The 20,715-nt window shown below is 39.2% G+C and overlaps 1 protein-coding gene across 7 annotated transcripts in view; it reads right to left on the minus strand.

Annotated features, from left to right (window-relative positions):
• The window catches only part of ADAMTSL3 (ADAMTS like 3), a 408,215-nt gene that overhangs the window by 156,551 nt on the left and 230,949 nt on the right, over window positions 1-20,715 (minus strand). For all 7 annotated transcript variants that reach the window (XM_059879284.1, XM_059879285.1, XM_024982349.2 and 4 more), the window contains exons 10-13: window positions 9,979-10,090; window positions 5,841-5,979; window positions 4,237-4,287; window positions 2,973-3,177 (exon numbers count right to left, since the gene is read on the minus strand). In XM_059879284.1, coding sequence (XP_059735267.1) covers window positions 2,973-3,177; window positions 4,237-4,287; window positions 5,841-5,979; window positions 9,979-10,090 — 507 coding nt within the window. The remainder of the gene's footprint in view (window positions 1-2,972; window positions 3,178-4,236; window positions 4,288-5,840; window positions 5,980-9,978; window positions 10,091-20,715) is intronic.

Genomic DNA, 20,715 nt, shown 5'->3' on the forward strand with positions numbered 1-20,715 from the left:
CCTTAAGGTTTACAGAAAAATTGAGCAGCGATTATAGTGCAATAAAATAAGATAATTAAAAAAGAGAAAAACTGACCAGTTAGTATAAGAGTTCCCATATGCCCCCTCTCCCTTACACACAGTGAAAGTGAAAGTGAAGTCGCTCAGTCGTGTCCGACTCTTAGCAACCCCATGGACTGTAGTCTACCAGGCTCCTCCCTCCATGGGATTCTCCAGGCAAGAGTACTGGAGTGGGTTGCCATCCCCCAATATTAATATCTTGCATTATTGTGGTACCTTTGTTACAACTGATAAACCAATACTGATACATTATTCTTAACTCAAGTCCAGAGTCACATTAGGGTCGTCAGCTTTAAAACACGTAATTTCTTACAATTTCATTATTCTAAATAAACATTTATTTAGATACTCAATATTTGTGTTTTGTATTCTTTTTTCTTAAAAAGTCACCTCCTTGGTAGGGGAGGGATGGACTGTAAGCCTGAGATTAGCAGATGTAAACTGTTGCATATAGGATGGATCAACAAGGTCCTGCTGTATAGCACAGGAAACTATATTCAACATCCTGTGATAAAGCATCCTGGAAAAGAATATGAAAAAGAATGTATATAAATGTATAACTTGATCACTTTGTTGTGCAGCAGAAATTAACACAACATTGTAAGTCAACTACACTTGAACAAAATAAAATTTTTAAAAAGTCACCTCCATATTGTTTAAACTTCAGGCCCCACCAATCCTGGATCCACCCCTGGGAGAAGTCAAGAGGCCTTGGGCACGTGCCACAGAACAGACAGTGCTCTGCAGACGTGATCTCACCAAGGGTTCTGATACATTGGCAGGTCAACAGCTTCATTCCTATTTAACAGATGAGCCAATCAACAACCCGCCAACTAAGGACCTTCCTCAAAGTCAAGTAGTTCCTAAGAGGCCAAGTGGAATTCCATCCCAGAGCCTCCTGCTGTCAAAATAATGACTTCACCACTGCTTCATAAAGCTTGAAGATTCTTTCCTAAGTCCATAGATGTTTCTTAAAATGTCAGAGAAGAGTTTCAGAAGATATGGAGGCCTTTTGCAGCATAGACCCATCTTCAAGAAATTCTTAAAGAGATGGGAATACCAGACCACCTTAACTGCCTCCTAAGAAACCTGTATGTAGGTCAAAAAGCAACAGTTAGAACTAGACATGGAACAATGGACTGGTTCAAAATTGGGAAAGGAGTACATCAAGGTTGTATATTGTCACCCTGCTTCCTTAACTTCTATGCAGAGTATATCATTTCAAATGCAGGGGCTGTATGAATCACAAGCTGGAATCAAGATTGCCAGAAGAAATATCAACAACCTCAGACACACAGATGATACCACCCTAATGACATAAAGTGAGGAGGAACTAAAAAGCCTCTTGACAAGGATGAAAAAGGAGAGTTAAGAAGTTGGCTTGGAACTCAACATTCAAAAAACTAAGATCATGGCATCCAGTCCCATCACTTCATGGCAAATAGAAGGGGGAAAAGTGGGAGTAGTGAGAAATTTTATATTCTTGGGCTTCAAAATCACCACGGATGATGACAGCAGCCATGAAATTAAAAGATGCTTGCTCCTTGGAAGGAAAGCTTTAACAAACCTAGACATTGTATTAGAAAGCAGAAACATTACTTTGCTGACAAAGGTCCATCTAGTCAAAGCTATGGTTTTTCTAGTAGTCATGTATGGATGTGAGAGTTAGGCTGGGCACCAAGGAACTGATGCTTTCGAACAGTGGTGCTAGAGAAGACTCTTGAGAGTCCCCTGGACAGCAAGGATATCAAGCCAAGTCAATCCTAAAGGAAATCAACCCTGAATATTCATTTGAAGGACTTATGTTGAAGCTGAAGCTCTTGGCCACCCGAGTAAAAGAACTGATTCATTGGAAAAGACGCTGATGCTGGGAAAGACTGAAGGCAAGAAGAGAAGGGGACGACAGGGGATGAAATGGTTAGACAGCATCACCAACTCAATGGACTTGAGTCTGAGTAAACACCAGGAGATAGTGAAGGACAGGGGAGCCTGGGATGCTGCAGTGCACAGGGCGCCAAAGAGTCAGACACAACTTAGTGACTGAACAACGGTATCTCAGTGGTTTCCAAATAGGCTGCCTGCCTCTGGGCTTTCCCAGCATCAGTCTATCTTACCTCATTTACTTAAAATATAAAACGTTTACTCTCTTCAACAAAAACAGTGAAGCTTCATAGTAACCACCGGATCAAGAATACACTTCTAGGGACTCCCTTGGTGGTCCAGTGGCTAGAACTCAGCCCTCCCAATGCAGGAGGCCTAGTTTCAATCCCTGGTCAGGGAACAAGATCCCATATGCCACAACTAAAGATTCCTCATGACACAACTAAAAAGAGCCTGCATGCCACAGGAAAGATGGAAGATCCCACATGCCTCAAGTAAGATCTGGTGTAGCCAAATAAAATAAACAAATATTTTTAAAAAGAACACACTTCTAGTGTCAGTTTTAGCATCTCTGTCTTAATCTTCCAATTCTTAATAACATGAGTTCTGTCTTAACCCAGATGAATTAGGGCCTTTTCAACCTCCAGTCATTCTGTGTCAGATTTCTGCTTTACTCCACCATCCTGGCTTAGCCATACCACACATTGATGCCTTCTCTAGGCTCCTGCATGGTTAAAGTCTGCGGATCTGAAATATGGGTTAAGCACCACAAGGGCAACAAAGACTTTCCAAATAACTGTTTCAATCCCTGTTCCTTTCAGATTGGTTCTCAATAATTCTTACCTGCTCTGATGCCTCCAACATTCTCCCTCACAGCATCCTTCAACTGTCTTCTCAGCTCTTCAGGAGTAGGAACCATGTTCACATACAACTTCTGCATCCGCCATGTTGCCCAGTACAGTACTGGCCACAGAGCAAATAATCATTAAAGTCTGAGACTGAATTAAAGGTGGCATGTTCTCAAATCTTACCTGAGACCACTCCATGGCAATCCACTTGGGACAGTCGAACAGATTGCAGGTTTGCATCACCTTGGGTTTGGGTGCATACATGCACTTCCATTCTTCCACTTGAAGTATCTCTCCATGCATGGACTCCTCCACACACACAAAGGTCCGTCTCTGAATCCCGCCTCCACAGGACACTGAACATGCAGTCCAAGGGTTATGTTCCCAGCTCAAAAGCAAAGAAGTGAAAACACATTATTCATTTGTTGCTTGCTTCAAGTTTGCAAAGTTGATTGCAACAAGTACAGCCATAGACTTTAATCTTAACTACTACACACACTGTATTGTCTTAACTCCTTGGTCCTAAAGGTTATTGTCAAATGGGAGTAACACACCTGCCCCAGTGTATTATAACAACAGGGCCGTTGTGTGAAAGCATCTTCAATCTGACTCTAAAGTATAAAGCACCAATGGAGAGTATTACCAGGGAATCATACATACTCCAAGTCAGAAAGAATCATCCTAACATGTCTAGGTATAAAAGGGAATGCAAATATCTAATCAACTGGAATGTGTTAGCTTACTCTGCAATGTGCTGTGCTTAGTCACTCAGTCATGTGTGACTCTTTGCAACACCATGGACTGTAGCCTGCCAGGCTCCTCTGTCCATGGGGAGTCTCCAGGCAAGAATACTGGAGTGGGTTGCCATGCCCTCCTCCAGGGGATCTTCCCAACCCAGGGATCAAACCCAGGTCTTCCACATTGCAGGCAGATTCTTTACTCACTGAGCCACCAGGGAAGTTCCCCTCTACAATACCTAGATATAAATTCATGCTTGACATCTCCAGCGACATCTCCAGTGACATTTCAAATATTACCTTTGAGGCAGCCTATTCCATCTAATTCTTAGAAAAATATTATTATGTAATTAAAGTCTTTGTTCCCTTAGCTCTCTGTAAAGGGTCTAGTCTCATACATTTAAGACTACTGCCACAGATACTATGGGCTTCACCGGTGGCTCAGACAGTAAAGAGTCTACTTGCAGTGTGGGAGACGCAGGTTCCATCCCTGGGTTGGGAAGATCCCCTGGAGAAGGAAATAACAACGCACTCCAGTATTCTTGCCTGGAAAATCCCATGGACTGAGGAGCCTGGTAGGCTACAGCCCATGGTGTTGCAAAGAGTTGGACACGACTGAGCGACTTCACTTTCACCTTTCACAGATACTAAAGCTCCTTGAAAACTGATTAGAGCATATTACAGAAAGGAAAAGGAAATATGTAACTCACCGAGGGAGAGGCTGGAAGTGGTCATAGGGCATGATCTCTTTAAATCCATCGCTAGAAATGAAATCGTGAGAATATAATTACTACTCAATACATTTACTCATTTGACTAGTATAGATGTCATATGACAAAATACAGAGCTCTTTCAAATTATATTGACACTTAATATGCCAACTTTTCTGAACCATTTCCCCCCAAATTCCCTTTCCACTTGCACACTTCTGCTACCGTCTCCTTAATTTTTAGGAACATCTCTGATATACAACTTACCCAATTCTATATGAAAGTGAAGCTAGCAGTATATACTCATTAAAGTAGTATATGTTCATCATCTCTTAATTTAGATAAATCTATTTATTCCCTTTTATCCTCTTAAATTATTGTGATAAAATATATTCATGATATTAACACAGTCTAATTAGCAGGATCTTTAGAAAATCACTTTGTTTAACAGATTCTATCTTTTGAAAAGGCCTCTATTTGTGATTGTGTACACGTGGGATTACAGGAAATGCACAGCTTCGTGATGGGAAATGAAATCCACTGAGAACACTTCCCTTTCCACTTGCACACTGCCTCAGCCAGCTGGCAGAGAGCTGGGGGATTCTGGGACTTGATAGTGTGCTGTTATTTTAGGATCCTGTAGCAAAGCCAAGAAACTTACCCAATCCAACTTCCCCAATCCAGAAGCTGGATTGCCAACTTCTGGCAATCCAAGTCACCAGGTACTAAATTATGCAGCAGGATGGTTTATGCATAGCTTTTCTACTCTGGCAGTCAAACTCTGCATTTCCTGCACTATGTATTATTTATACTGAGTTTAAGGTGAACACTTCAAAAGTCTAAATGTGGTCATCGGTAACTCAGTTTAAAAAGCTAAAATGGTGAATTATCTATATTCACAGCTGGTAGGTGGATTAGATGTACTTAAATGAAGAGACTTTTCATGTTGTATACACAAGACGTGCTCAGAGAGATTCATGACAAAAAGTGAAAGGTCACAGGTCATGGACACAGAGCCCACAAGCACGAACCAGATGAATGAGCAGATGAGCCTAATGCCTCCTGACCACGGTTATAAATGGGTTCGCAGGTACCTGCCACCAGGGTACGTTCAAGATCATGCAATGCAACTGTGTTGCTTGATAAGGATGGATCAGTCCCAGCTGCTGTTGATTTCTTTTTTTTAATTTTTAATTGGAGAATAATTGCTTTACAAAATTGTGATGGTTTCTGCCATCCATCAACATGAATCAGCCTGTGTCATACAGCAAATTCCCACCAGCTGTCTGTTTTACATATGGTAATGTATGTTTTCATGTCACTCTCTCAACTCATCCCACCCTCTCCTTTCCTCATTGCGTCTACAAGTCTGTTCTCTATGTCTGTGTCTCCATTGTTGCCCCGCAAATAGGTTCATCAGTACCGTCTTTCTAGATTTCATATATATGTGTTAATATATGATATCTGTCTTTCTTCCGACTTACTTCAGTCTGTATAACAGGCTCCAGGTTCATACACCTCATTGGAACAGACTCAACTGCATTACTTTTACTAGCAGAGTAATATTCCATTGTATACATGTACCAAAGGGCAGTGATACAAACCTTGATGGGCAAGGATCCATGCTGCATTCCTTCAGTTTGGGTTTTGGTTTCACATTTTCAGGATAGTAATGGCAATAATGGTCAGGAACCACCCTCTTCAAGCGGATATCCACACATTCAGCAGAATTGAGCTGATACCCTAAAGCAGCAGAACAGGAATGTCTGAGTATTGCATTCATTTGGGATTTCCTTGGCAATGTGATTGCTTGCCACACATTTTTTTCTTTCTTCTTTAGGAAACTCAACTCAGTGGTTCTCAACCCTGGTTGTATAACAAACAGAACCATGTGGGAGCCTTTAACACATACCAGCACCCAGGTCCCCTCCTGGTCCAATGAAATCAGAAGCATTACAGTCAAGAAATCAGCATTCCCACAGGTCAAAGTGGGAGGAGTGGGTCCTATCTGTTCCCATGGTCACATTGTAACTGAAGAAATACGGCTGTTCCTTTATTCCCAGGCTACCTAGAAGGTAGAAGCAGCAGATGCCCACTGCTTAATTGGAAGAGGGTGTAAGGTGCTTTAGGAAAAGCACTTATGGAGAGCTAGCAATTGGACTGAACGCTGATTGCAGTTTCCCAAGCTCCTTTAGGTTTACAGTTACTGTGGGGAGCGAATAAGAGCAAGAGTGTCAAAGCTTTGTTAAAAATGTAAATCTTTAAACAATGGCTGGGGGATATGGTACAGCAGCAGCAGAAAAGTTATGACCAACCTAGGCAGCATATTAAAAAGCAAAGACATTACTTTGCCAACAAAGGTCTGTCTAGTCAAAGCTATCGTTTTTCCAGTAGTCATGTATGGATGTGAGAGTTGGACTACAGAGCAAGCTGAGCACCAAAGAATTGATACTTTTGAACTGTGGTGCTGGAGAAGACCCTTGAGAGTCAGAAAGGAGACAGAAAGGATATCCAACCAGTCAATCCGAAAGGAAATAAGTCCTGAATACTCATTGGAAGGACCGATGCTGAAGCTGAAAACTCAATGTTTTGGCCACCTAATGCAAAGAACTGACTCATTTGAAAAGACCCTGATGCTGGGAAAGATTGAAGGCAGGAGGAGAAGGGGACGACAGAGGATGAGATGCTTGGATGGCATCATTGACTCAATGGACTTGAGTCTGAGTAAACTCTGGGAGTTGGTGATGGACAGGGAGGCCTGGTGTGCTGCAGTCCATGGAGTTGCAAACAAAAGAGTCAGACATGACTGAGCGATTGAACTGAACTGAACTGAACTGAGCAGCAACAACAACAACAAAAAAAAGACTTTTTAAAAAAGACTCTCGGGTTCTTCTAAGATGACTGAAATGTTTGACCAAGATTGAGAATGACTACTTGCATTATAACTCGCATTATAACTGATTTGTGTTATACTTGGCACTTACTTTTTAAGATTTTTGTTTTGATATGGACCATTTTATTTTTAAAGTCTTAATTGAATTTGCTATAGTAGTGTTTCTGTTTTATGTTTTTGTTTTCTTTTTCGCCACAAGGCATGTGGGATCTTAGTTCCTCAACCAGGGATCAAACCTGCAACTCCTGAATTGGAAGGCAAAGACCACTGGACCACCAGGGAAGTCCCTGTTTTTAGCACTTATGATTAGAAAGTTATAATAGACTCCTTTGAAAATTTTTGGAGCTCATGTACAGAAGGTTAGTTATTCAGTGTCATATCTCTTTACTGTTGTCATGGCATTGTGCAAGGCTCTTGTTTCCTTATATTTCCCCTCCTTCCATTACAATCCCCCAGAGACATCTATTTATTGTTAATGTGTTAAATATACATCTGTCTTTTGTAATGTTGTTTCATGTGTATCTGCTTTGACTAAATGATACTGAGTCTTAAATCATCTTCTGTTTTCTACTTTTCCCACTCAACGTTACATTTCTGAGAAGTACCCTTGTACTGAGCTTTGTTTCGTTCTTCTGTATAATATTCCATTGCTAGTACACTTGCCTGGAAAATCCCATGGACGGAGGAGCCTGGTAGGCTGCAGACCATGGGGTCGAGAAGAGTCGGACACGACTGAGCGACTTCACTTTCACTTTTCCCTTTCATCCACTGGAGAAGGAAATGACAACCCACTCCAGTGTTCTTGCCTGGAGAATCCCAGGGACGGGGGAGCCTGGTAGGAGGCCGTCTATGGGGTCGCACAGAGTCGGACATGACTGAAGCGACTTAGCAGCAGTAGCAGCAGCAGCAGCAGTACACTTTACTCATTTCCTGCCCTGGGGTTACCTAGGTTACCTCTGACAACAACGAACTTTCTAACTGGGGAAATAGCATTTTCTATACAGGGGAACAAAACCCTCCCATCTGCATCTCCCCCTGCCTCATAAGCCTTCAAAGAAGAAGGAATGAAGATTTATTCCTGATTCTATTCAGTTTGTACAGTCTCTGAGGAAAGTGAACATTCCATATCTATGAGAGCTGTAAATTCAAAAAACAACTCACAAAATGATGTTTCTATTTCCTGAAAGATCTGATTCCAAGGTTTCTGTCACTATGTAAGTGTCATGTTAAGTTTTTTAAAAAGGTAATTTTTCAAAACCAGAATGAGCTCTTCAGAAGAAAAAAAAAAGTCCAAAAGTAAGTTCTCAGCCTTAGTCAACTGGTATAAAGTTCCAAAAATACATTTAAAGGCCCAATGGCTGAGAGCAATCTGATTTTATAAAACACTAGACAGCTTCCTACAAGTTGTGGCTTAAATGTAAGCTGAGTGTAAAAGGACAGACTGGTATGCATTATAAAAAGCAAGGTCAAAAACCACAGGAACGAAAATCCAAATGGCGTCAATAAAAAATGACTTGGGCACCAATATCTGCCAGAAAGTCTGCAACATCAGATGGCAATGCCAGTCCGGGTACTTTCCCTGAACTAACCTCACGTGTCCCACACAGATGACTGCAGGCAAGACCAGGGAAGTCCACCCAAGTACTTGGAGACCAGCATACTAGTCTTCCTCATTATCCCAAACTCTGAAATGCCATTTACATAAATCATGTAGATTCAATTACTAATATAATTAGATTTTGGTAATGCTTTCCTTGTGGGTTTTATGTATGTGTATTTTCCCCAAAATAATAACAGAATGAAATTATAGCTCTTCGAGTCAAAGAAAAATTTCTTTGTTCTAAATGGAAACATATTTCTAGAAGGAGACAAAGAGCATACAGGTGTTTATAATTTGGGGGGAGAGACAATTAATTTTCCTCCTTAATTTTGTCACAGTACACAGATAACTAAAAGAGAAAGAAATAAGACAGACTGCTTTGGGGGGGTTCAGGATTGGGAACACGAGTACACCCATGGCGGATTCATGTTGATGTATGGCAAAACCAATACAATATTGTAAAGTAATTAGCCTCTAATTAAAATAAATAAATTTAAATTAAAAAAAAAATTAAGAACAAATGTACTAAAATTCTGCCCGTATACAGAAAATGGCAGGATGTTGGGGGAAACTCCAAAAGGAGCCTAACATGTTCCTTCTGTCCTCACAGACAACGCCATCTTTGGTGATGGACTCACAGCCAGGCGATTCCCATGAAAGTTGGAATCCTGACCAGCAGGGCTGATTGTGGCTTTCCTTGGGCATCCAGATACGAGAAAACCTATTCTACTCCCAAGAACTGAGCCAACTGAACTAAGCTGAGTCCCACTGTACATGTCCCTCCCAGAATGGAAAGCATCTCTTTTAACTTTGGTGTCCAAATGAAAACACATATTTAACTGTGTGTGAAAGCTAGAAAATAAATTAAAACTAAAGAGATATTTGTTGTTTTTCTCATGGATAATTAGAATCAAAAAGAATTCTTTAGGATTAGAATTTTAAAAGACATAGAATTTGAAAGCCTCCCTATCTCTTTGCTCTTATTTTGGGGTCCATGAGAGACATGCAAACATGTTTCCAGTTCTTTGATCAAAGGAAAGGGTGTTCTCTAAATCCAGTTTTCACCTGTTTTCAAGAATAAGGCAGATGCATGTTCATTAACCCCACTGGGTCCCAGGCTGTGGAGTAAGATGCTGCATGATTACACGTCTCTAATTAGCACACTAACTTTAAAGTCAGCTTCAAAAACACAAACATGTCATTTTTAACTCTGAGCTCTAAATATTTAGGAACAAAGCCTGTGCCTCACCTCCTCCACATGTCACAGTGCAGGGAAAGAAGTCAGTTTGTCTCCACTGATGGCTGATCGGCTGGTAGAAGAAGAACTGGACCACACTGTCCTTAGCCACAGTGTACCTGGTCTGGACAGAGAGAACTGTGATAACATATCTGCATGCAACGAAACAGCTCCTTCCACATCTTTCAACATGAGGTGAATACAATTCACCTAGGTAGATAAATGTGTCTATCACAACACACTCTCGTACACGAAGATTCCCAGAATGTTAAGATGTGATAGCATGTCAATTAAATTTGTCATAAACGGAATTTCAGAAGATCTTCAACCATTCCTCCTGGAGTCATTTTCCCAGGTAATTCCATGCTTGTGAATGAGTTCACAAAAATGTAGGCAGACTTAAAATTTATTGGCATATAGTTGCTTTATAATGCCATTAGTTTCTACTGTACAGCAAAGTGAATCAGCCATTTGTATACTTACACCCCCTGTTTTGGATTTCTTTCCCATTTAGGTCATCACAGAGCATTTTCCCTGTGCTATATATAGTAAGTTCCTATTTGTTATCTATTTTATACATAGTAGTGTATATATGTTGGAGAAGGAAATGGCAACCCACTCCAGGAGCCTCGTGGGCTGCCGTCTATGGGGTCACACAGAGTTGGACACGACTGAAGTGACTTAGCAGTGTATATATGTCAATCCCAGTCTTCCAATTCATCCCACCTCCTCTTCCCTGCTTGGTATCTGTAAGTTTGCTCTCTACGTTCATGTATTCCTTCTTTGCAAATAAGTTCATCTGTACCAATTTTTTTTCAGAGTTTTTAGTTTAACATTTTTTCTTCCTGATACATATGATTTTAATTTCTATGAGAACAGGAACTGAGATGTAATCTGGGTTTGCTTACAACATGGAACATTTTAGGAATCTTACATTTTTAATAACAACATCCCTAAGCATCTTTTAGCAGAGCCTTCTGAAAGCACAATTACAGAAACTCAAAACGTACACAAATCCACAGTGTTTGCATATGAGCCTTGCTGCGTCTAGTTAACAGAGAGAAGGTGCATCGCTGAGCATAAGAAGGCAGTTACAGACAAAGATAAGTTTACTCTCAGATTATTTTATTTCAGCAAGTCCTCTCCCTTCTTCTTTCTTTTCTTCTCTACTGATTGAACAAATGAGTGAATTGATGAAAAGTCCTGGAATGCAACACAAAAAGAAAAATAGAGGGAAAACAAAGATTAAGCTTATGGGGAACAGAACCAGAAATGCCAGTATTACATGGAGTTAAAGAGAAAGAACAGAGGGACTTCCCTGGTAGTCTAGTGGTTAAGACTCTGTGCTTCCACTGTGAGGGGTGCAGGTTTGATCCCAGGTCCGGGAACTAAGAGCCCATGAGCTGTGCAATGTGGGAAAGACAGAAGTACTCAGTCTAAAATATTCATAAAGTTCTGAGCAGACATCATAAAAAAATGCAACAACAAAGACAAAGAGAAATTCTAAAAGTCATCAGAAAAAAGACGATTCCCTACAAAGGAGTGAGAATCAGAATAGCATCAGATTTCTCATAGGCAATAATGGATACAAGAAAACGAACACCTTTAAGACGATGAGGGACAATAGTTTTTAATCTAGAATTCTACAACCAAATTATTCACTACCAATCAATGATCAGTTGTCAACTTATGAACAATCTAAGATCAAATTAACAATCAGTAATCAGTGAACTAAAGTTTTCCTCAGAGACAAAATGACAGAAACTTGACCACTCAAAGACTAGAAAAAGAAACTACTTAAGGGTATACTGAAAAAGAACTAATATAAATGCATAAGAAAGTAATGAGATGCAGGAAGCAGTAATGATGAAATGATCAGTAAAGCTTATTAGTAAATATAAATAAGAACGGACTGAAAAAGAAAAGTTTGATGTACTTACTTATAAAACAGTAAAAAAGTTGTAAAATTATCAAATGAAAAATTCCGGACAGGAGATGTGTGTGGAAGAAGGGAGAGTTACAGGGATGGGATGAGGTTACAGAGTCAGAAAAGACTTCTAAGGAGTCTAAGAAGTTAAGAGTTTTTTAGATTCACGAAGCACCATGAAGCTCAAGCAGAAGAAAGTTACTAATTACATCATAGTCAAATTGATGAAAAACCAAGAGAAAATGGTTGAAAACAGACAAATAAGATACATTACCTTCTAAGGGACAAAAATAAGTCTGACAGCTGATGTCTCAACAGAATAAATGGAAGCCAGAAGACAGTGGAGAGGTATCTTCAAGAAAGAGTTTCACAATGACAAAGAGGTCAAGTCACTACAAGAGCTAATGATTCTAAAAGTTAGCGTACCTAACCACCAAGCTTCAAAATATGTAATTCACAAGTTGACAAGAATAGAAACAATACAGACACCTCCACAGTCACAGTGGTAGTTTTATCAGGTCTCTTGTGGCAACAGAATACGGAGATAAAATTCAGTAAGGCTATACTTTTGAATAAAACCATTAATAAACATGACCTAATTGATATATGTAGAACACTGTGCCCAACAACAGAAGACTACATAGCATACTCTTCCAAAATTTGCCACAAATTGTTTTCACAAATTTTGAAACATTGAAATGATATAATGTTCTCTGACTACAGTAGAATTAAGGTATAAAATGATGTGATTTCTTGAAAATTCTGACATATTTGGACACTACACTTGTAAATATACTATAAGTCAAATAATATATCACTATGAAAATTATAATACAATTTAACTGAATGATGAAGGGAAAGATTTCATATTAAGCTTTGTGGAATGAACTTTAAGGCATGCTTTGAGGGAAATTTATAGAGTTAAAATTGTATGTTATGGAAAAATTGGATGAAAAATCACTGATCTAACCATCCATTTAAAAAATTAGAAAAAGAAAAGCATATTGGATCCAGAGAAAGTACAGAGATGGTAATAATAAAGACAAAAGCAGACATTAATGATATGAGGATTAAATTGCATATTAGTGGCTTATAAACCCGAACAGTGTTTCTCTGAAAAGTTTAATAAAATTGAAAGCCCTCCAACATGAATGATTAAAAAAAAGAGTAGGGACAAATAATCAATGTTAGGAATGAGACTCACCACAGATTCTCTACATAATGGAAGAAATAAGACAATACTATAAAAAAAAAAACTATGTCAATAACTTTCAAAAAGCTAGTTGAAATAGACAGGTTCCTTGAAACAAAACTGACACATAAGGAAATCAAACATCTGACTAATTAGATAACAGCAAACTTGCACAAACTGTTACAGAATAGAGGAAGTATTTCTCAATGTATTTTATAGTTTATTACAGGACGGTAAGATCAGTTTAACATCCCCAAATCAATGTAGTTCACTATATTAAAAGGAAAGAAAGAAAAAAACATAATCACTACTTCTATTGCACATTGTACAAATGTCCTAAGTAATGCAAGAAAGCTCCAATACTTGCCACCTGATGCAAAGAGCCAAATCTTTGGAAAAGAACCTGATGCTGGGAAAAACTGAGGGCAAGAGGAAAAGAGGTTGGCAGAGGATAAGATGGTTAGATAGCATCACTGACTCAGTGAACATGAATCTCAGCAAACTCCAGGAAATAGGGAAGGACAGGGAAGCCTGGCATGCTGCATGCAGTCATGGGGTCTCAAAGACTAGGACATGACTTAGTGAGTGAACAATAACAACAATCCAAGAAAATTTCTTTAAAGTATACAACAATTGGAAAAGAAGAAACCAAACTCATTATTTGTGGGTGTCATAATTGTGTATGTACATAATCCAAAAGAATTCACAAACTATTAGTATTAACATGTGAATGCAGTGAGAATATAATGTCAGCATATAAAAACCAGTTAGATTTTCATTCTCCAGCAGAAAACAAATAGAAAAAAATTTAAAACATTTACAATAGCATCAAAATAATAATCAAATATTTGGAAATTAATAAAAGATATGCAAAACACACACACTGAAAATTATAACCATTATTGAGAAGAATTTCAAAAGAACTAAATAAACGGATGAATATACCATATTTATGGACTGGAAGACAATATTGGAAGGTGAATTTTCTCCAAATTGACCTACAGATTTCAAAGCAATTCAAATCAAAATCAGCAGAATAAAAGTTTAGAAGCATATTTCAAAGTTGACATGGAAAGGGAAGAAGGCAAGAATATCAAAGATAGTCTTCAAGAACAAAGCTGAAGAAATTACACTGCCAGATATTGACTTGTTCTAATGTTACAGTAATTAAATCACAATGGTATTGCTGCATATAGATGAATAGTTCAGAAGAGAGTGTAAAAATAGGGCCACACATATATAGTTTGGAATTTAAGATAGATGGGGAAAGGATTGTCTTTTCCACCTAATGGTTTTGGCTCAACTGGATAGTCATGGGGAAAAAGATACTGATTCTACTTCATATACAAGTATCAATTCTAGTATATAGCTCTCAGTGTGAAAGGTAAAATAGTAATGTTTCTAGACAAAAATATACAATAATATTTTTATGATCCAGAATAAAGCAAAGATTTTCTAGCCAGGATACAAATAGCTTACACATAAAGTTTAAAATTAACAACCTATAGCACAACAAAATTAAGAACTTCTGTATGGGGACTGGTAGCCATAAATACATTTAATGGAGAACACAAGTTGAAAATGAATTAAGAATTTAACTCTAGAAATTAAAAATATAATACCAAGATAAAACCCATGTAAAGAGAAAAGAAACAAAAACTAAAATTTACATGAATAGAATTTTTTATAAACTCTGAGAGTTAATAAGACTAAAATCTAGTTCTTAGATACCTCAGAGACAAGCCTTTGAATGGTTTGAACAAACAAAAATTAGACAAGGAACCAGAGAACATGTTTAGGAATGAAAAAGACATAGGTACAGGTGAGTTTGTTTTTTGTTGCTGTTTTGTTTAGTAATAAAGGAAGGCTATGATTACATTTCAAAAGTTAAATTAGAAAAATTAGATGAACTGGACACTTTTCAAGAAAATAATAAATTGCAAACGTTTCTACCTCTGTGATTCACGGCACACACTTAAAATGAGATGGAATTCTGACCAAGAGGAGTGATGAGATAGGTAACTTTTATTTTCTGTTAGACACTGAACTGTATCCCCCACAAAAAGTTACGTTGAAGTTCAAACTCACAGAACCTCAGAAATGATCTTATTTGGAAATAGGGTTTTTGCAGGTCTAGTAAAGCCAAGATGAGGTCATTAGGATGGGCCCAACCCAGTGTGACTGGTGTCCTTATGTTACCGACCAGGGTTCTTGGCCTCCTTGATCAATAGAAATTGATCAGAGGCAATATAAAAAATTTAGGCAAGTCTTTATTGCAGCTCCTTCTGCAGCAGTGGGAGAGAGAACAAACAACAGATTCCCCAGCTCCCCGAGGGGGCAAGACGCAATCCTTTAAATGGGGTGAGGGTAGGGGTGTGTCCAGGGGGTCAGACTGGAGGGGTGACTTAGGTGGTTTGCCCACCCCTTAGGTAGTGATGTGTGCAGGGGGCATGCTCAGTACTCTGCCTTTGTTCCTGACACCCAGTTTTGCTCCTGACACCCATTTTTGCTCCAGGCTCTTCAAAAGCGGCAGTTGGGCTTTTCGGTCTCTTTGGATCTTTTGTCCAGAATCTGCCCCAACTGTGCATGCACAGTTATTTTTAGCCCCATATAATTTATTTGTATTTTGTCACATGAGAGGCGTGCAATCATTGCACTGAAAGGTTCCAGGTCCCAGCCTGTCTCACATTATATAAAGTGAGACATTTGGGCACAGATGTGGACATGCACAGAAGCAAAGTGATGTAAAGAAAAGGTAGAAAAGCTGAGGATTCAAGAAGTGAGGAGAGAGGCATAAACATATTCTCTTTCATATCCCTTTCAAGGAACCAGTCCTGCCCACATCTTGATTTTGGACTTCTAGCCTCCAAAACTGTGAGATCAATAAACAGCTATTGTTTAAGCCACCCAGTTTACTGTGCTTTGTTACTTTAGGTTCAGGAAGTGAATGCATGCACTGACTCTGAAAACTGTTCTGCTGTGTTTTGAAATACATGTGGACATGGGGATTTAGCCACCATCTGCACCACACTGCAAGGCTAAAATCTTCTCTTTGAGAGAGAGGAAAACATCAAACCCTCTCATCCTTGGGTAAGTTAGATGAGCTGCCATAGCTCCCCAGAAAGAAAAGACAGACCTTGTAAGTAGAAAACGTACACAGTATCCAGAGCTGTGGTTGGAGGAAACCAGAGCCAAAGGCTTGCCCAGCTGAAAACCAACACGAATGTACTTAGTGCCACTGAGCTGTACAGTGAAATATGGTGAAATAAAAACATTTTTCATTTTACCACAATAAAAAACATTTAAAAAAAAGAAATGAGAAAATATTTTTCTACAGAAATACAAAATATCCAAATAGAAAAAAAAAGATAGACAACTAACATAAAAAGGAAGATTTCAGACTATGAGGAAAACTTTTTTTTTCCTTGAAGAGGCACATACTTTTTAAAGAGGGGAAAAGCCACCAGCAATCTTTATTATAATAGTTAACCATGGAAACTAGATTATTCTCATACACATATACTGAAAGCAGGTATTCACAAACATCTCCTTACAGATACTCAGTAAATTCTTACTGAAAGGATAGCGCCTCAGGGTCCAACCAATAAAGCACACAGCATCAACTACAGGCTTGAGACTCTCTACTGCTACATGGTGGCCACATACACATATTGCAGAAGCAAAATAAGAATATCTCAGGGGCTCACATGCAAAATACTGTGACTCAGTAACAGAGTGACAAGAGTCATCCACTAGAGATAGATCATTCAGGAAAATAAGGATGCTTAGTGAGAAATCCACTGGGAAGAAGAAAAAGTGCACTTTTTCAAGAAAGGTCCAATCAAGAAAATATAGCTTCTGAAAAAGTAGTAAAAAAGAAATTCCATCTAATTGGTGCAGTGAGTTGCCAGATTTCAGAATCGGCACAATAGCCACAAAAGAATCCAGCAGGCCATGGATGCCTTCATATTTTACTCATCACATCAGAATATAGTTGTTTTCAACCTTCCGTTTATTAAAAGTCCATGTTGTTGCTGCTGTTGTTCAGTTGCTAAAGTGAGTCCGACACTTTGCGACCCCATGGAAGCAGTGCAACAGGCTTCCCTGTCCTTCACTATCTCCTGGAGATAGCGGAGACGTCCATGAAATGAGGCCTAATCTAGGAACTGTATGCAAAGTGTGCCTTTGTATTTCAGTGCACCCAGGACTGAGCAAAATTATTAACAGCACTCTGTGGGGTAGAGGTGATGGAGGTGATGGAATTCTAGCTAAGCTCTTTCAAATCCAAAAAGATGATGCAGTGAAAGTGCTACACTCAATATGCCAGCAAATTTGGAAAACTCAGCAGTGGCCACAGGACTGGAAAAGGTCAGTTTTCATTCTAATCCCAAAGAAAGGCAATGCCAAAGAATGTTCAAACTACCACACAATTGCACTCATTTCACATGCTAGCAAAGTAATGCTCAAAATTCTCCAAGCCAGGCTTGGAGAACCAGTATGTGGACCAAGAACTTCCAGATGTTCAAGCTGGATTAGAAAAGGCAGAAGAATCAGAGATCAAATTGCCAACATCCGTTGGATCATAGGAAAAAAGCAACAGAGTTCCAGAAAACATCTGCTTTATTGACTACACCAAAGTCTTTGACTGTGTGGATCACAACAAACTGTGGAAAATTCTTAAAGAGATGGGACTACCAGACCACCTTACCTGCCTCCTGAGAAATCTGCATGCAGGTCAAGAAGCAACAGTTAGAACCAGACATGGAACAACAGACTGGTTCCCAATTGGGAAAGGGGTACATCAAGGCTGTATATTGTCACCCTGTTTATTCAACTTACATGCAAAGTACATCATGCGAAACGCTGGGCTGGATGAAGCACAAGCTGGAATCAAGATTGCCAGGAGAAATATCAATAACCTCAGATATGAAGATGACATCACCCTTATGGCAGAAAGTGAAGAGGAACTGAAGAGTTTCTTGATGAAAGTGAAAGAGGAGAGTGAAAAAGTTGGCTTAAAACTCAACATTCAAAAAACTAAGATCATGGCATCTAGTCCCTTCACTTCATGGCAAATAGATGGAGAAACAGTGGAAACAGTGACAAACTTTTCCTTCAGCTCTAAAATCACTGCAGATGGTAACTGCAGCCATGAAATTAAAAGATGCTTGCTCCTTGGAAGAAAAGCTATGACCAACCTAGACAGCATATAAAAAGCAGAGACATTACTTTGCCAAGAAAGGTCCATGCATCCATGATTTATCCATTATGCATGTATGGATGTGAGAGCTGGACCATGAAGAAAGCTGAGTGCTGAAGAATTGATGCTTTTGAACTGTGGTGTTGGAGAAGACTCTTGAGAGCCCCTTGGACTGCAAGATCAAACCAGTCAATCCTAAAGGAAATCAGTCCTGAATATTCACTGGAAGGACTTGATGCTGAAGCTGAAACTCCAATACGTTGGCCACTGATGCAAAGAACAGACTCATTGGAAAAGATCCTGATGCTGGGAAAGACTGAAGGCAGGAGGAGAACGGGATGACAGAAGCTGAGGTGGTTGGATAGCATCATCGACTCGATGGACATGAGTTTGAGCACACTCTGGGGAGTTGGTGACGGACAGGGAAGCCTGGTGTGCGGCAGTCCATGTGGTCGCAAAGATTCAGACGTGACTGAGCAACTGATCTGAACTGAACTGAACTGTGGGGTAGGCTGGTTTTCACATTCTCTCAGTTGAAGCCAGTTCTTCCTATTTTTTTTAAAGATCAGCTGTTGTTCTTAGTTGATTGGAATGGAAAGAGACACAATGAAATACAAGGTTGATCATCATCAGGGACCTCACACACATTCTTAACCTCCAACTCAAAGGAGAGCCATTACTTGATTGCCTCATAGGCCAAGGAGAGATGAATGGAAACAGAGTTTCCAATCTTAGTAACAACACAGGCTGGGTAGTACTACAGTGCTCTGACCAAAAAAAAAAAAAAAGTAACCCATGGAAAAGGATATTTCCTAGAAACCCACAGAATTCGGACAACCTTGTAAGTCAGGGAAAACCATCAGAATTATTCTTGCTTCATCACAGCATCTCTGATTTGCCAAATTCTGTCCCACTAAGTATACCACATTCATGAAAGAAAATGGTTTTGGCATGGAAGTGAGGCTTTATTTATGCATGAGTCAGACAGTTGTGTGTAACACCCTCTTTGATGAATAATATATATTTTTTAAAAAACCTCTGTAGTCAAGAGAGATCAAAAGCTTTCCAGAAATTGAAGTTAAAACCCAGAATTGTTTATTAAATCTGAGAAAACTAGAACTCAAGAGACAGGAAAATAGAAGACTGAGTACAAGTTCAAACAGTGGCAACATGCTGCTAAAATGCATTCTATTAAGAGGTGAATACATAATTTGGACATAAAGGTGTAAAGTAATTTTTGAGTGTTGTTTTTCCATTGCTAAGTTGTGTCTGACATTTTTGTGATCCCATGCTCTCCAGGCCCCTCTGTCCATGGGATTTCCCAGGCAAGAATACTGGAAAGGGTTGCCATTTCCTTCTCCAGGAGATCTTCCCAACCCAGGGATCGAACCCATGTTTCCTGCATTGGCAGGTGGATTTTTTTTTTTAAAACACTTAGGCGACCAGGGGAAGCCCAATTTTAACTACACATATAACATATGACTGTATTTCTAAGAATTAAATTTTAGAATATTATAAGTAAAACTAAAATCACTCCCCCAAAACACTGATACCCTCTAAAATAGCCACTATTTCCTCAGTGTTTTCAGTTTGGAATATATCCTCTCAAATCTTAAAAAAATGTATATACACACAGACATACATATTTTCATATATGTACATGTGTGTGTATACAGACACACTCAAAGTAAATAGTTTAGATGTGTATGTGTGTTTATGCATGAGGTCAATAAACAACACATTTTCCATGTTAATACCTTCACCAAACAGCACCGTAAAATTTTAACCTTTGTGGCTATTTTTCTCATCCCATCACTGTACTAATGTTTCCTACTCGGTCAGAGGTCTCTAAATTGACTTTAGAGGAATATAGGTCTTCTGAGTAGGAATGAAAAGAGAATTTTTTAAGAGGGTATGTTTGTGTTTGTGTGTGTGGGTTTTACTACTTTAGCATCTAATGGGAAAACTTTAAGAGAAGCAACCCAAGTCCAGAATTTATGAACAACAATGGGTGAGAGAGAATAGAAGGAAAGAGAGATGACAGTTAGGGCTTCCCCAGAAGACTTTCCCAACGCTGCTGTCAAGGAACGATGTTGGGTTGACGCTTCAAGGGTCTGACACAAAAGTCACTTCAATGTCTAGAAATGGCAAGTGATGTCCCGGAGTGGCAACTTAAACGTCTATTATATGTCTATACCTTCAACGTCAGGATCACACAAGGGCCCAGTGTGGACCATGGCAAGTGAGGACGTGTGCCCTGAGGAGAAGGCAGCTGTTACCCAGCTGCAGCCAATTATCACCACGGTGGAACGCAAGCTGGTGGTCAGACCTTCCCATTTTTAAAGTGAAGCAGGGAAAAAAAGAACACTGGTATTATAATGTTAAAATCTCTTGATTTTTTTTAAAGGTTGACAATTTAAAACCCAAAGT

Source organism: Bos taurus, chromosome 21 (genome assembly GCF_002263795.3).
Source record: "Bos taurus isolate L1 Dominette 01449 registration number 42190680 breed Hereford chromosome 21, ARS-UCD2.0, whole genome shotgun sequence".
In the NCBI taxonomy this organism is placed as follows: domain Eukaryota; kingdom Metazoa; phylum Chordata; class Mammalia; order Artiodactyla; family Bovidae; genus Bos; species Bos taurus.